A 15,922-nucleotide genomic window follows, 5' to 3' on the forward strand; every position below is an offset into this window, starting at 1 on the left:
AACGTAAGAAATCTGCTTGAGAGCATGTTTCCTACAGCTTTTAGAGCCCAAGAGAAAAGAAAGGAACTGGACTTGGCAAAAGCTGACATTATTAAATGCAACAACAACAAAGTTTAAGGCAGAATTAAGATTTGGAAGCCAAATTTTGCCCAAATGTATTTGCAGCAATTCCCTCTGTTGTCAATGACTGCTATCACATAGGTTTGGTGGCAATAAACTGCCAAGCGTACTGTCTCCTCCAGCTTACTCTACCCTTTTTGTACCTACACACAAACCTTTCACACTTTGGGAGCTTTGATCAGGTCACTTCTCCTATCTGCTCGCATTGAAGGCAAGCCAGAATTCTCCACTGGTATGCTCTTTACACCACAACCTCACATGCATCAGGAGGGTAAATTTAAGCCCCTAGCTCCATCAGTGACAGTGTATAAATGCAAACCATGTGCAAAACAGATGACTGTCAACTATACTTTGCCAGAAGCATACACATTTTGAAAAAAAAATTCTCTTCCTGACTGCCAGTTAGTATTTGCTTAAAACTTAAGACTTAATATATGCTATTCAACATATAGAAACAGGCAATGGCTCACATTTTTTTGCCATATCCCAAAAATGCATGGTTCTCAAAAGGGATGCCATTTTGGATTTCTTGAATTCTCTGTGTTTATGACCTCAATTACACTATTTCCTCAACTATATAAAGTGGTGTTAATTTTCTTGGGCTGTGCAGAAAACAATGACAAATTACAGTCGAAAATTTTGATTGTGCACTAAAAAAAAAAAAATCCCAAAGGCAAGCCAAATAACTACATTGGATGTGTTTATTTCAATGGCTGCAAAAGGGAATCATTGCAATATATTGAGCTGCGTTGTCTCAGTGGCTGGGAAGGGCATTGCAAGCCCAAGCAGGAGGGCAATCACAGGCCAGACAGTTAGGTGCTGGGGATGGAATAAGGCAAATGTCACCGCTGCACACTGAGATACAGAAAGAACTAACAACAGGTAGAGTTGCTGTAGGTCCCATCCTCACCCTCCAGTAAAGTGGTTTGGCACACCCAAGTTGACATGATGCTACAAATGAGAATAGTGAATTTCCTCTGGGAGAGGGCATTTGAGGGTAGTTAAAAATCACCATTTCATTCTTCCTGCTTTATACAGTTCAGGCAGAACGTAAGGTTTCAGGAGCAGTGTGCCTGCAGCAGGAACTGGGCTCTCTGCATGGTGCTTGATCCTTATTTACTGGCCTAGCCTTCTCCACACATCAGGTAGAGTGGCTTTGAGGATGCTCCAATTACACCTGAGTTCAACTTGGCCTCTAGACAAATTCAGCTTTACAAGGATTACACAAGAGAGAAAACATTATGTTTGTTCCCCCTTGGTTAGGTACACTATCTCCAAACTGGGTGTAGTTGAAGACTGAGTCTTCAGTATCGTACCAGTTTCTAGCTCACAGCACTAAAAGGCCTTCTGATAGGCAACAAACATCAAACCCCCATTTTTTATAAATCATTCAAGAGCAAATTCAGAGTCCTGGAATCAAACATGAGATAGAGGATTTGCTTAGTCTTACATTAGGAGGATTACCATGGTGACTCTGACATGTCCCTAACTGTCTTAAACTCTGTAAGTTACTCTATATTTTGCTATAAAAGTCCCCTCATATTTTTCTTTCATTTGGGGATATCTCTGAATTATGAGATCATACAGACAGAATTCCCCTACGATTTGAAATTATTAGATTAGATCATATTCCTTAAAAAAGGGCAGGAAAAAAGAGAAATATTGCCAGTCTTAGAGTTAAGAACAATCTTCATTGGAAAATGTAGACTATAGCCTAAATACCTTGTAAGCATTTGAAAGCCTTTTTCTCTTACTTCTCCCAAAAACCTGACTGTAATTTAGCATGCACAACGTACTTCGGCAGTGTCCCACACAGACAAAACTTAGACAGAAAAAAATCCAGTCCTATCACTGCCAGGATTTCCTTGCTTCACCTGCCTGCAACAATATGGCAAATTAACAACAAACCCAGCTGGATGACTTTGCCAATCCAGAATCTCTCAAATGGGTAAAACTTTTTCCTCATGCATTATTCTTCTCATAGAGCCCTCAGGGGCTTTTTTACCTCTCATCTTCATTGCTGTATGTGGTGAACGTGGCATCGTGTATACACACCTGAATGGCTCAGATCTATCAGGACATTGCAAGTAAAGACAGGATACTTTTCTACATACCACAAAGTTCAAAGAAACAATCTGATTAATGCCAGAGAGTTTGGGATAAGGATGGAAGATGACTGTGGTGATGAGAAAACACTGCAATGAATATGGGGTAGAGAACATTGCTGGGACTGAGAAAGCACTGTAAATTTTAACAGAGAAGAGCATTGCAGGGCAAATGAGGACTAATTGTAATGAGACAGACCAAAATATAAATATGTCTAAATTTTTCATTCACCTTATCTGAAGGTGCTCAATTTTCACATGAACTCAGAGCAATCATGGACTTCAACAGCAGCATCATTCCGAAAAATCAGTTGCTCTAGTCAGTCATTTAAATACATGTAAAGGTAGCCATCTCTAGGCATTCATGCACGAAAATTCTGGTCTTATTTCATTTTAACTAAAAAAATATACTCAGCCAGTTACATGCTGTTGTTTCAGTGACAGAAAGACATTACACTGTCATAAGGAGGGTCTGACTTAGCTTCTTTTGGTCATACACTCTGTTTGCCAGTTATACGACTGTTGCATCTCCAGTAGACCATGTAAGTACTGGTGCTAGAGACCTACCTACACTGCCTTTGAGTAACTCTCTCCTGCTAGGAGACTCCAGTGAAGCTTGAGCCCATCACAGGCTTAGTTTTTTGTGGTTCTTTTTTAAAAAACAAAAGAAAAAAGATGGTAAGTTTTTGTTCTAGTGGAACAGTCAAGTTTCCTCTCTAGCTTTGATAAGGATATCATGGTCTTCTGCCTACATGAATCTGGGTGGTCAGCAGAGGATCTCATTGGAAACACAAGTATGGAGCACAACATCTACTCAAATTATATGGCTTTCAAGTTATCTAGAAGAGCTTATAAATTAAGTTTGGCAAATATCAGATAGGCAATAACTAGTGGCAACAATGTAGTTACGTGAAGACAAAGTACAACATAAAGAGGATGAACAGCATGTATGAGGTGGTATAATTGAGCAGCATGAATAAAGGTGATAGAAATGGAATTTAATAAGTTAAATGGGTGTGAGTTAGCATGTGTAGGAGTAACTGATTGCCCTTTCCAATAGTCAGGAGTGATTTTCTTTTTTAATTGGATCATGCTTTTTCATTGCCGAATTGGATGCTTCTTTTTGCCCTCCTCAAGCACAAAATGTTTAAAACAAGTTTTAAACTATGTAATAATGTAAAATGGAGATAGAAGAGTAATCAACAGAAAACTCTTAACACAAAAGGACTGACGTGATTCTGTCCCTAGAAAGCTTTGCAATGCTTTACACTCCTGCCAAAGGAGATACTGGGTAACAGTTTCCAAGACACTAAAGTGATTAAGTTTTAGTATACATGCTGATTTTGCACTTGTCTACTTATGTCCGTCAAGGGAATTGTTTTCCTTCTCTCTCCTTTCTCAAACTGATATATTGATCTTAATGCCTCATTAAGATGTGCGCTCTAACGCACATGTGAAGTTTTTTTTACAAGGAGACTGCTTTGGCGCACCAGCAGTAAAGTTATTTCAGCAACTGAAATAAAGTATGCACTACAAGAATTATGTTAGTATGACAGTAACAGAAGAGTTGAACAGTGAAGTCTGGCCTGTGTATAAATGATATAAAGTGCTTACATCTGATTTTCAAAAGTGGCTTATCACTGTGAAACCTAAATCATCCATGTGCTTTTGAAAATATTCACCATTAATTTACAAGTTAATGCCAGGCTAAACAGACTGGGACTGGATCATCTTTCCTGAAGCAGTACGACTTTAAAAAGAGTTAGAAATAAAAAAAAAGAAAAAAAAAGTTTGCTTAATTATCCCTTTTAAATTTTATTTTGTTCACAAAGTAACTGTTAGCACTGGGATGAGAGCTTGGGAATTATCTAACCTACTGCTCTGCCATGCACCTCACATAGTCACAACAAAAACTGTACTTCTCACTCCAAAAAAAGTTTTCAAGAAAGGAACTCAAACGTCTTTTTCTTTTTTCTTTTTTCTTTTTTTTTTTTTTTAAACCAAACCAATCAATCCTTATTGCACTGCTTGGAAATGTGTAAATACTTAACACCAATTTTTGAAGGTGTAATAGGAACACGAAGACATTAAATTCAGTGCCTTTGAAGGCTTCTCCCATGATGCTAGAATTGTTTTTGTGACATTGGTAAAAAATGTCTGTCTCATCTTTTAAACAAAATGTCTATCTCCTTCCTTATGACAAGTGGTCTTGTGAATGTCCATATGTCCTGGTTTCAGCTGGGACAGAGTTAACTCTCTTCTTAGTAGCTGGTACAGTGCTGTGTTTTGGATTTAGTGTGAGAATGATGTTGATAACACACTGATGTTTTAGTTGTTGCTAAGTAGCGCTTATCTTAAGTCAAGGACTTTTCAGTTTCCCATGCTCTGCCAGCAAGCAGGTGTACAAGAAGCTGGGAGGGAGCATAGCCAGGGCAGCTGACCTGAACTAGCCAAAGGGGTATTCCATACCATGGAACGTCATGCCCAGTATATAAACAGGGGGGAGTTGGCCAGGAGGGGCAGATCGCGGCTCTGGCATCTGTCAGTGGGTTGTGAGAAATTGCATTATGCATCACTGGTTTTTTTCTCCCCCCCTTTTGTTATATTCCTTTTCATTACTAATATTATTAGCATTAGTATTATATTTTATTATTATTATTGTTGTTAGTATTATATTTTACTTCAGTTATTAAACTGTTCTTATCTCAACCCACGAGTTCTGCCTTCTTTCCCAATTCTCCTCCCCATTCCACCAGGAGCAGGGCAGGGGGGGACAGGGAGTGAGGGAGCAGCTGTGTGGTGCTTGGCTGCTGACTGGGATTAAGCCATGACACCATATAACCATGGAGAATAAAAGTATCATCTGTTCTCTTAAAGATTATGAAATATTTATGTGCCCACGACAGTCATCCAGACATAGTCTTCAGGCTTTGTTGAATTCACGACCTCAAACCCTTTTGATTTTAGGAGACACTAAAGTAATTTGGGGCCTGGGACAGTTCGATCCTAACAAAGATTGTCAAAGGTACCTTTGCTTGTCTGCCTGCAGATGAACCAACTTTGCTTGCAGATGAACCACTTCCTGCGCTGAACAGTCCCTGAATTCTTCCCTGAGATGTTTTCTGGCAAGAGACAGCCAAGTCCCAGGAACTAAGCATGGATGGGACTTAGAGAAAAGGGATTCTCAGCTCTGAGGCTAACGTCCTCTATCCATCTATCTGAAGATTTCAGATACCTGTGTTGACCCAGGTGTCTAGCACTGGTAGCCAATATGAGACATATAGAATCAGAAGCCACTTCTGAAAGTGTTAAACCTTGAGCTTCTGCTTCAGTGTCTCCATCTACAGTTGGAGATGCAGACACTAGTAATGTACTTTAGGGGAAATTCATATGTTTTTCCCCTACTTCTAATCATACTTATGTGGAAAGTCTCTATATCCTGAAATAGGTCTTTAAATGCTCGAACCTGAATACAAATGTCCCTCTTAAATTGGATTATTTCCTATGGATTGAGCCAGAGAGAAAAAAATCCACACAAACTCCTTTGGACTCAGAAAAAATGATTCCATGCTGCAAGCCAATCTCTCCACCTCAGACAATCTATTTCCCAATCCCAATCCTGATGAGTTTAAGATTTGCATGCAAAAATTCACCATGTGCTTCATAAATTTGGTTTATAAAAATCATTGTGCTTCATGCTTTTTTTTCCAAATAGTGGCAGGTAGATCTGGACCTCAAGCCAAGCAGCAGATGTTGGGCTTTCCATGCAGAAGGTGCCTGCCAATGACCCAGAGGATCTCCTCTTACTAACAAGATGCTGCCTCCATACACTTACAGAGTCTGTTAAGTGAGAAGACACTGCAGTGCATGTTACATTCATGTGATTTTAGGACCAATCTGTGTGGGTTGCCTCCTCACAGTGGAAAAGTCTACTACATTTTGGAAGGGGAAGGAAGCATTTCTTTATGGATGGCAAAACACAGCAAGTGCAACGTTGGTAACTCACCCACTGGTGTTAATGATGTCTCGGGGACAGAACTTGAATGGGACCCAGAGATTTGACTTCTAAACCTCTGCACTAACTTATTATGTAATATTGTAACCTTGTAATGTACTATTTATGGTTGGCTTAGGCAATCTTAACTAAAAGTCCTCATGAGAAAAGTTACGTTCTAATACATATGGTTGTGATAACGTCTATCTAGGCTAATCAACAGGCATTCGTACAATTAAAAAATGCCCAGTGAAGATTGAGGCTGTATTAGCTACAGACCTCAGCAGGCTTTCTAAAAGCCACAACAGGCCCAAAGAAGCCTTGTTCAATAAATATGTCCCTAGTCAGAACCACAAAGACTAATAGAGGATGCCTGTCAGGTCAAGTTGATGGTTTGCCTGCTTCACACTGGACTGGTGTTTCATTGTCTAGACCAAATATTTGTTAGCATGCACCAGGCTCCCTAGCTCTGTTCTGGTGCAAATTAAATACTTCCCTTGATGAGAAAACCCACAAATGGACTATTAGGTAATCTACAGTGGGATCAAGATCATATATGCGTATGGATATGAACTGTGTCAGATTTGGCTCCCTCAGCTTCCTCTAGTCCTCTAAGAGCACTAGTGAAGAGACTTGAACAGTAATAACAAAACCCCTTTCTCTTGGGTAACACAAGAGAACCAAAGGAACAAAGGAACAAGAACAAGGGAATCAAAAAAGCAAGAACTATAAGCACAGTTAAGCTCAGCCTATGTCAGAACAACTCTCAGAACACGTCCCAGCATAAGCAGCATCTCACTGAGAATGCTCAAGTTCATAGATGTTTAAATTCGAGTACCTTCCCCTTACCATACAGTGGGCATGCAACTAGAAAGTGCCAAAAGACTTAGGTCAGAGAAGGACTAGGAAAGAACAACAAAACCTTAATTTACAGCCAGGAATTAAGTGGGTGCCAGTGCAGACTGAAGACCACAGACAGAATACGCTTCATGAGACAAATGCGGCCAAAAGCAGAGCTGCTTTCTGCATGGATTGAAGGTGTGGCATGGTACATGATTGTCTGCATGAAACAACCCACTGCAGTAATCCCTAACAGAGGTGGCATGAATAGTGGATGTTAGTTCCGTATCAGAGGGGAAGGTCCTTAGTTGCCCAACAGACAGCTTTTACTTTCCAATATTTTCTACTCACCCACTGATGCCCAAAGTAACCCCAAGTTGGGCACAAGCTGAGGCCTTGCAGACAGGTTACCAAGCATGGCTTTTTGTGAGACCAAATAGTAGTGCTGTCAATTGCCTCAGTATTTTTTTGCTTGTATCAGTGTTTCAGTTCCTCCCACAGAGATTCTCACCTTTCATTTAAAAAGTTTCTACCCTTTATGGATGTGGAGAAAAGCCTGCAAACATGGCTCTAATATAACCTAGTGGGTCAGAAAACAAGCCAAAGAAAAAGAACATCACACTTTTTCTTCCTAACAAATAAATAATTATTTTTAAGCTGATCTCACAGAGTTTATGGTAACTTGACTCAAGGTCTTTGAATGCCTAAGGTTAGAATACTTTAAGATATCAAACTAGCAAGCTCCCCAAATAAAAATAAACAAAGCTCTCTTCACAGCTATTCTAGAGAAGATGAACTCCTGTCCTGCTCACTACATCTCTCATTGCTATAAACATGGAAAGCAATGACAGCTTTCAACTAACCCTCTCTCCAAAAGGCCGGTGGATCCCACCTATAACAAACTCTCAAGCCAAATGATATAATCCTGCCACACTGTGATGTCCATATTCCACCTCCACAACAGAATTACCAGACTTCCCGTTACTCATACCTTCATTGTAAATAAGAAAATGGATGTTAGACTACCAAAAGGTGCTTGAGGACTTTCTCAGAGGCATTACAAATAATTTAAGCAAATAAGACTAACAGAGAACATGACTGCGTCATTGCCCTAAGTCCTGTTGGTTCTAAATTGCTCCCAGTGCTCTGGATCAGGACATCAGATGCAAAGAAGAAAATGCAATTTTAATGAAAAAGCTCCTCTCCCTCCAAAATCAACACAAATGACCATACAGCATTTCCATCAAGGTCAAGTATTTGTAATATCAACAATGCACTGTGACTTCACAATTATTTGAAGGATCTTTTGCTTGAAATCATGAAAATCTTGGATCTCCCACTTTCATTGTTTATAAGGGTTGCACAATCAGATTGACCTACCATGAAACTTCCATTCCCCTTCAGCTCTGGTTTGGTCATCCTTTGATTAATATCATGTTTATCATGAATACATTAATTTGAGAAAAGGCCTCCCCCACACACCAAAAATAATCTGCACCACGCTCCATCTTCCAAATTGTTACATAAATTACTCCTGCCCCATGCCACACCACAGACATACATAAAAGAAAAACAATGACGTTACTTACTAGGAACTCCAGACACCAGCCGTAACGGACGTAATACTCGGAAAGCCCGCAGTGCTTTAACATCGAATCCGGCACCTTTTCCTCCTATTGAATTCCCCCCATCTGCTTTGGTTGCTTGTTCTAAAATTGCACTAAAAAGCCTGCAAAAAGAAAGAGGAAACAATCTGTAGGCAGACAGCAAGGCTTGGGCTAAACAGGAACAGAGATCATCATCATCATATCACCCAAACTATCTCACAGACCTGTGAAGAATGTCACACATCTCAGTCGACTTTCACATATGGTGGAGGAGAGACAGACTCTTCCCATATGCAATAGCTTAATGGTGATGTCTATACCATTTGCAATACACTTGTTTCTGGAGCAGGCATAAACACGACATGCTCCTCCTTCAGCCTAATGGCTCCTTGCAGCCAGCTATAGACTACCACGGGGACCAGCCCGCCTGCTAGCACGTGGAGGTGTCCTCCCTGCCCTGTGCGCTGGGGCATGCTGGGTGCTTCAAAATGGCAATTCTGGCAATGCCTTGTGCCAAATTTAAAGGGTCACCAACAGCAGAGCATATGGGTCAGATTCTGAAGGCAGCCTCCAGGCTGTCCTTACCAGACAGTCTGAACGTACTTAGTGGGAGTTTGAGCGGAAAGGCAAGAAAGCACAAATTTTAGGTTTTGCTCTTTCTGCTGCCAATACTTTGCTATCTTTATTAACCAACAATCCACCTTGGGGAAAAAATCATCATCCATAATTAATCCAATCATTAATTATCTGTCACCCATTTTACAAGGAATCGAGATTCACCAAGGTCGCTGCAGGTAGAACTTGGTGTAAAACTCAGGGATCCTTCAAGATGCAATTTTTTAGATAAGGGAGTATGGTCAGATTATGTGCTTTTGTATCCATTTGTAAATCCCTGATGCATTGGCTAGGGAAAGTGCAAAACTGTAGGAGTCTTATTATTAGAATATTTTATTGTACCTGTCTTAATGGTATAATCTTAATCTTGGCTAGTAGGAGTAGCTGCTTTAAGGAGATGTCTCACTCAGAATGCATTTGAAAAGGCAGAGCAAGTCAGAAAAGACAATGTTCTTCTGTGACAGAGCTGAAGGCTCACCCTATGTGTTAATAAGAACTTGATTTAATAAATCAGCTTTCAGGAAGCAGCTTCCATTTTTCTGGTAAAACATTAGTATCTTTGGGGGAGGACGGATTCCTCATGAATTTGCTAATGACATTGCTTTCAGCCTTGAAGTCATCAGCTTGAACCCAGCCAAATTCAGCAGAGGTTAAAAGCTGTTCCAGTCTAAATGGATGTTTGGCGCTCTGTAGAAAATGCTTGCCTGTGAGTGGCAGAGATCCCTTGGCCCGTAGCGTTCCATGGAGGTACCAGAGGTAACTTTAAAGAAGCTGCCTGGGATGCCAGAAACAGCCTAGTTGGAGTGGCCTGGATTCAGCACTGGCTGATTTCTCTCTCAGACTTCGCAGTCTGCAGTGCCTCTGTCAGGATCTCATCTATACGCCCTGACTGGCATATTCCACAGAGAGCCCCCAAACTGCATATCAAGCAGAGACTGAGCTGCCTGATTGCTTTACAAGGAGCTCCAATCCCTGCAGTCCACTGTTAAAACTTACTGATAGGGCCACAAACACAGGGAGCTTGCCCTAGATAGAAAAAGGAGGATTCATTTACTGAAGCATCTAAAGCCAACACATTTCCCTAGCACTAAATCCACACAAAAACGTGGATTAGGGGAGTGCAAATGTGAAATTAGTTTCTTAAGCAGTTTTTTAAAAAAAATTCATATAAAGAGTCTTATAAAACTTGTCAGCTGTGACTGAGGAACTCCTAACTGGATCTATTCAAAGCCTCAACTTCAAGCACTGCAGAAAGATTTAACAACTAGGTAACAAGCGTGGGAAAAACTGTGTGTGGGGAGGTTGGATGCTGAGTTTGTAGGTGTTGCAGTCTGAGAAGCAGGATGCAGAGAAGACAAAAACAGAGCCTATGAGAAATACTGCGTTGACTACAGATATCACAGAGAGAGATAAATAAGGGCTGATGCAAAGAACATGAATTATTGGAATGTATGTATTTCTTGAGCTGTGTACACAAATTATACAGTTGCAATTTTCAGCTGGTCTTCATAATAGAAACACTGTAGGTCAAATTTGGCCTAAGGTATTTTCAGTAAGCTAGTGATTAAACTCTAGAAATGTGCTCTATTTCTTATTCAAACATTTCTATCTTCCTAGTCAATAGAATTCCCATACTAGATGATGAGTGACATACCTATACAATAGTCCCAGTCTCCTGGGATCCTCTGGAGGAAAAAGAATTCACTGCAAAAGGTTTCTTATGCTGTTTTTCAGCTCTCTTGCAATGCTGAAGACAAGAAATCTCAAGGAACTCTGAGTCAGCAATTGTGCAAAACTGAGGGTCCGCTCTCCTGGTCCCCATTGTCACTGGCCCCATGTTTTACCAAACAGCAGCTCTTCACAGCTGGCACCAAGGGAATTTCTCCTGCCACTCATGCAATGAGCAAACCATGGGCTGCTCTAGAATTCTGCACCCTAAGAAAAGCTATACATGTCCTAAATTAATTCAGGAGGAGCAGAAACACAACCAGTAGGACAGCTCACTCCACTGGAGCGAGAACCTGCCTTCCCAGACTAATGCAGCTCCACTGCAGGCCAGTTGGCTGTTTGTGTGCTCCAGCGTTGACATGCTAAATGTGCTGTCTTGAGGTACCCACAGTCATCTGCCTACTGTACTTCAGGAATAATTTGCAGTAATTCCTGCGGCTCCTCATTTAAAAACCTACATTTAAGATTGAATTGCATTACTCCTGCTAATCCTGCTTTAATGCATTTACTCCATGCTTAATATCTCCCCCTGTACTAATTCTGCATTTTACTAATGCAATACAACTTTTTATTTCTCTCATTTATTTCTCTCTCCCGTTTGTATTGGGGTCTAGACTGTGCCCAATCTGGCCTACTGAATCTCTACTCCACTCTTCAAATTTATAGTACTTCTTGCCAATCCGACTTCATTGTCCCTGTCGCCTCCTGAGTTAGGGCATGGGCAGACATCTGTGACTCAGAGGCTACAACTACCATATGCTTTTTTGGCTGTAACTCATTATGACCCAGAGGGGAGGAAAAAAATAAAATAATAAAATATCGTGTTCAGAAATAGCACCAATGATAAGACACAGAAGAAAGGTAAGGCTTCTGACAGCCCCTTCCATTATCCTCTATTAAGAAAAAAACCCCACAACCCATATAAAACTTGTAGTTTCTACAAGCTCTATAGACTTTTTCTAGTTTTTCAGCTAATTGTTTTCCAATCCTAAAAGAGATGGATAGATATTAAGCTACTGAAACAAAACAGGAGGCCAAGTCCTTCTACCCTATATTTACATGGGAAAATCCACTCTTTGATGAAAACCTCTGGGAAAAGTTTACAGTAGGTATGGTGGAGCGAGGTGCTGTTCTTTCCTTCTCAGTAGGTGAGTTAGCTGAAATGCACGCTCCAAGCATGGTGTGAGAACACTGTGCTGATAGAGAAATCAAAGTTTGGATGGTATAAAAACACAAGAGCGCTAATCTCTTGTGGCCACTGAAAATCTCACCATTCAAAAAAAAAAAAAAAAACAAAAACCAGAAATCATTCTTATTTCCTTCCAGCTAACTTCTTTCCGCCAGCCTAAATTCATGCCCCATTTTCATTTGGATATAGTACTTTCCACTGATGAAGCACAATTAACAGCATCTTGATTTCTGAATTTCACTTGTGACATGACTACACCTAAACTAAATTCATTTGACACACATGAACTATAAAGCAGAAAACAAATTTCTATCACACACATGCATGTACGGACACACTCCACATATTTTTTTACATTTACTTGTGAGGTATGAAGCTAGCCTCACTGTTGTTCTTTCTTATATTTTTCTGTTTCCCTTTTGACATCTGAAATATCAAAAATGTTTTCACTTTGCTAGATGACCCCAACAGCAGCATGATAAGGCTGTAACCTGCTCTACAGCTCTTCATCTCTTCCTCTGTGGGGAGGGCACACTGATTTTTATAGCATAAAAAAGGAACTTGTCAAGGGTCTCCAGAATGTAAAGAGAAAACAGAAGGCTTAGTATTTCTAAGGCCAAAAATCAGCAGAAAACCACAGCTGAAAGAATCCTCATAGGTATAAAGAAATAGTAAAGTACAATGATTTTTTTCACAATGTTTTACACTTCACCTGTGATTTGTGAGTGTGAAAATGTTTGGGTCTGCCCTTTAGAAACTCCCCACAGGTCTTCAGAAAGACATATACTGTGACCACATTTTCCAGTCTGCTCTGAATTTCAGATCCTTTCCAAATACCTTCACTGCTTACCTTCCCAAGTAAGACTGCCTTTCAAATTACGACACCTTTTTTTCTGGCAGAAGCTATGGGTCCTTGGAGAATAACTGTGCTTGGCAGACAAACCACAGCACTGCCAGGAAAGACAGATATTCTTCTAGCACGTCATTGTCAAGTTAGTCTTCTCTCAAGAGAAATTTCCTCCAACAGCCTAATATTAACGGACATCACTGTTATATCTGAAAGTTTTAATGTTTTCCAAAAGAGGAACAGTAAAACTGAAGGAAGCAGGAAACAATTTGACTAATCATTAGTGTTTGTGGGTTGTACCTCATTAAGCAACTTAGGGGTGTGATCTCTACTCTTAACTAATAACGTTCTTATCCACAGAGCCTCTGACTGATACCCTCACACAGACATTTTTCTTCAAAGCAGCATTTAATGGTGCTGCTATAGCAGGGTCATAGGCTATTTAAAGATAAGCTAGAATCAAGCTTTAAAAGACTTAGCTGATGAATAAGCAGATCTTCCACACTGCAAGAACGATAAGCCGTTACAAGCCTACAGACCTAAAGTGCGTCCTTTCTCCAGAAAATGTACCAGTTGTGTTCAGTGCTCACCCGTGCTGCTGCTGCGTATTCCTGTGGCCTTGTTAGAACCACTGACTCTAAAATCCCTTTGGATACCAGGGGACCTATCTTCAGAAGCAGGGGAAATTATACGGGCACATTGTTATAAATTTTTTTAATAGAAATTGAGACTTCCCTCTAGAATTTATGCTTGGTCCTACACATGTTCATTTTCCTCTTACTCTATTGAGTCGTACGTTTTAACATAAAGGAAGCCAGTTGTGCTGTATTATCTCTTCAAGATGTATGTGGTAAGCAGTGTATACCAGGTGGATTTAGAGACAAACAAAGGATCTAAAACCTGTCTTTTTTTTGCTCCTTTAACTTCCAACAGTACTTGAAGAAGTACTTCCCACCTAGCCTTTCTATTTTTTGTAGCAAGGACAATCATCATTGAAAATGAAGATTCCTAAGGCAGAACAAGCACGAATGGCAATTACCACAGTCGTTTTGGGACTTGATGTTTCCAGTATGAGTCCCACACCACCCTTTGCCCCACATACCAAATAAATCCCTCTGCCCAGTGCTACAGTTGTGTCCAAATTACTCAGCTTTCTCCAAGAGCTCCATCAATAGGCAGAAAAAGGCACCACAAGGAAATGTTGTTACCAGCACTTGCTTTCTTCCTCCTCTCTCTCTTTAAAATTTATTTTAAACCTTTTCCATGGGACTTCCCCCCGACAAAATATTCAAATACGCTGAAATTTAAACACAATGTCGTTGAGGGGTTTCAGACAGCCCCTAGGAAAAGACAGGGCAGAACAGGAACAGATGGTATCACCACGTAGATTTTGCAGAGGGGTTGTGGAGAGAAAAAGCAGTGCACCAGCCTAGGCTATGGTACTGTACGAGTGAGTTTAAACAGATAAACATCAAAGGAACCCATCTGGCCTTGAAGTGGAATCTGTCACTTGAGATTGTTACTATTTAACAGAGACCTTGGGGTCTTGGCCATGTTTATTATACTCATGTAATCCCTCCCCAGTTACATTTTTTGTTCCCCATCTAGTGACTGAGCTGCTGGAGGCAAGAGCAGATAGAAGAGCTGAGAGCTGCAGCTTCTGTCATTGGCAAGGGAATTAATTTCAGTCTGAATACCATCTTGCCGATTAACTGCCCTAGTAGGAAAATAGAAAAAAAATGTACTTAAACTAGATATAATGCTGCCCTGTGATTTCTGGAGCCCTGCTCTTTTGCATTCCAGTGGAAGAAGAAGAGGTAATGTGTCCTCTCTTTAAAAAGTCTCGTTCTCATAAAAATGAAAAGAAAATAATTACATTCACAGGACTTTTGTTCTCCAATCTTTCTTCAACTTAAGCAGCAATTCCCAAGCAGGTAAGATATCTGAGGGCATTCAAAGGCAGAACCAGCTACAGAATTGGACATCAATGCCAGGGGAGGGGTTGGGGCTTTTCCAGTTTCCAGTTACTAATTTGCTGTAGGATTCTCTGGCTGCGAGTAGGAACGAAGGAGAAAGAAAATTGGGCACTGCCGTAAGGAGAAGCGTTATGCCCACGTGGAGGCAGAGAGGTCTTGGGACTAAGAATAGGTTCCAGCTTGTCCTACCTCCTCCTCACTGGGAATTCTCCTTCCACCCACTTTTCCCCATGATGATGGAAAGTGGAAGGGATTGGGTAGCACACAGCAGTTTGCTGATGTAATTTTTTGGAGCCACCACAAAAATGGTCAAGAAGCTAGAAGGACTTTGGTTTGGGGCAGAAATTATGAGCGGGTCTTGATGACTGAGACTGTCCCTTTTGATGCTCTCCCTACGAGCTGATGCAGGGTTTCCTTGGCAAGGAAGTGAAAAGACTACAAGTTTTTGTGGGCGCTGAAACTCTTTAACAATGGAGTGGTGGGAGGACAGGACAAATTACTTAGGCGAGGAAATACTTGTTCTCTTTGTCTTCAGGCATAGTTTATCCTTCACCTCTTCCCTTCAACAACCACAATTCAAACCCCTTGCTTATCTCTTACCCCTAGGTAGAAAAAGCAGGTGTTTTACTTTGCTTTTATTCGAATAAATTAAATGCCAAGCTTGAAAAACATGGAGAGGAATAAGGGGATTAGAAAGGTTGCAGCTCAAAGTGGCAATCTGATCTACAATAGTAAAATTAGTCCTTAAAAAGGTTAAAACATTAAAAGGGTCAAGGTGTTGAAATCACCAGCAGAACAGTGCAATTGGACTGAAGAACTTATTTTTGTTTGTAAGTATGAAAACCTGGGATTTAAATTTTTCATCCATCTTTGAGAATGAGAAACATCAGTAAAAGTTCAC

The 15,922-nt window shown here is 40.5% G+C and overlaps 1 protein-coding gene across 2 annotated transcripts in view; it reads right to left on the reverse strand.

Annotated features, from left to right (window-relative positions):
• CACNA1C (calcium voltage-gated channel subunit alpha1 C) overlaps nucleotides 1-15,922 on the reverse strand; it is a 487,530-nt gene that overhangs the window by 181,987 nt on the left and 289,621 nt on the right. For both annotated transcript variants that reach the window (XM_050892845.1, XM_050892854.1), the window contains exon 5: nucleotides 8,649-8,788. In XM_050892845.1, coding sequence (XP_050748802.1) covers nucleotides 8,649-8,788 — 140 coding nt within the window. The remainder of the gene's footprint in view (nucleotides 1-8,648; nucleotides 8,789-15,922) is intronic.

This window comes from Gymnogyps californianus, chromosome 1 (genome assembly GCF_018139145.2).
Source record: "Gymnogyps californianus isolate 813 chromosome 1, ASM1813914v2, whole genome shotgun sequence".
Lineage (NCBI taxonomy): Eukaryota > Metazoa > Chordata > Aves > Accipitriformes > Cathartidae > Gymnogyps > Gymnogyps californianus.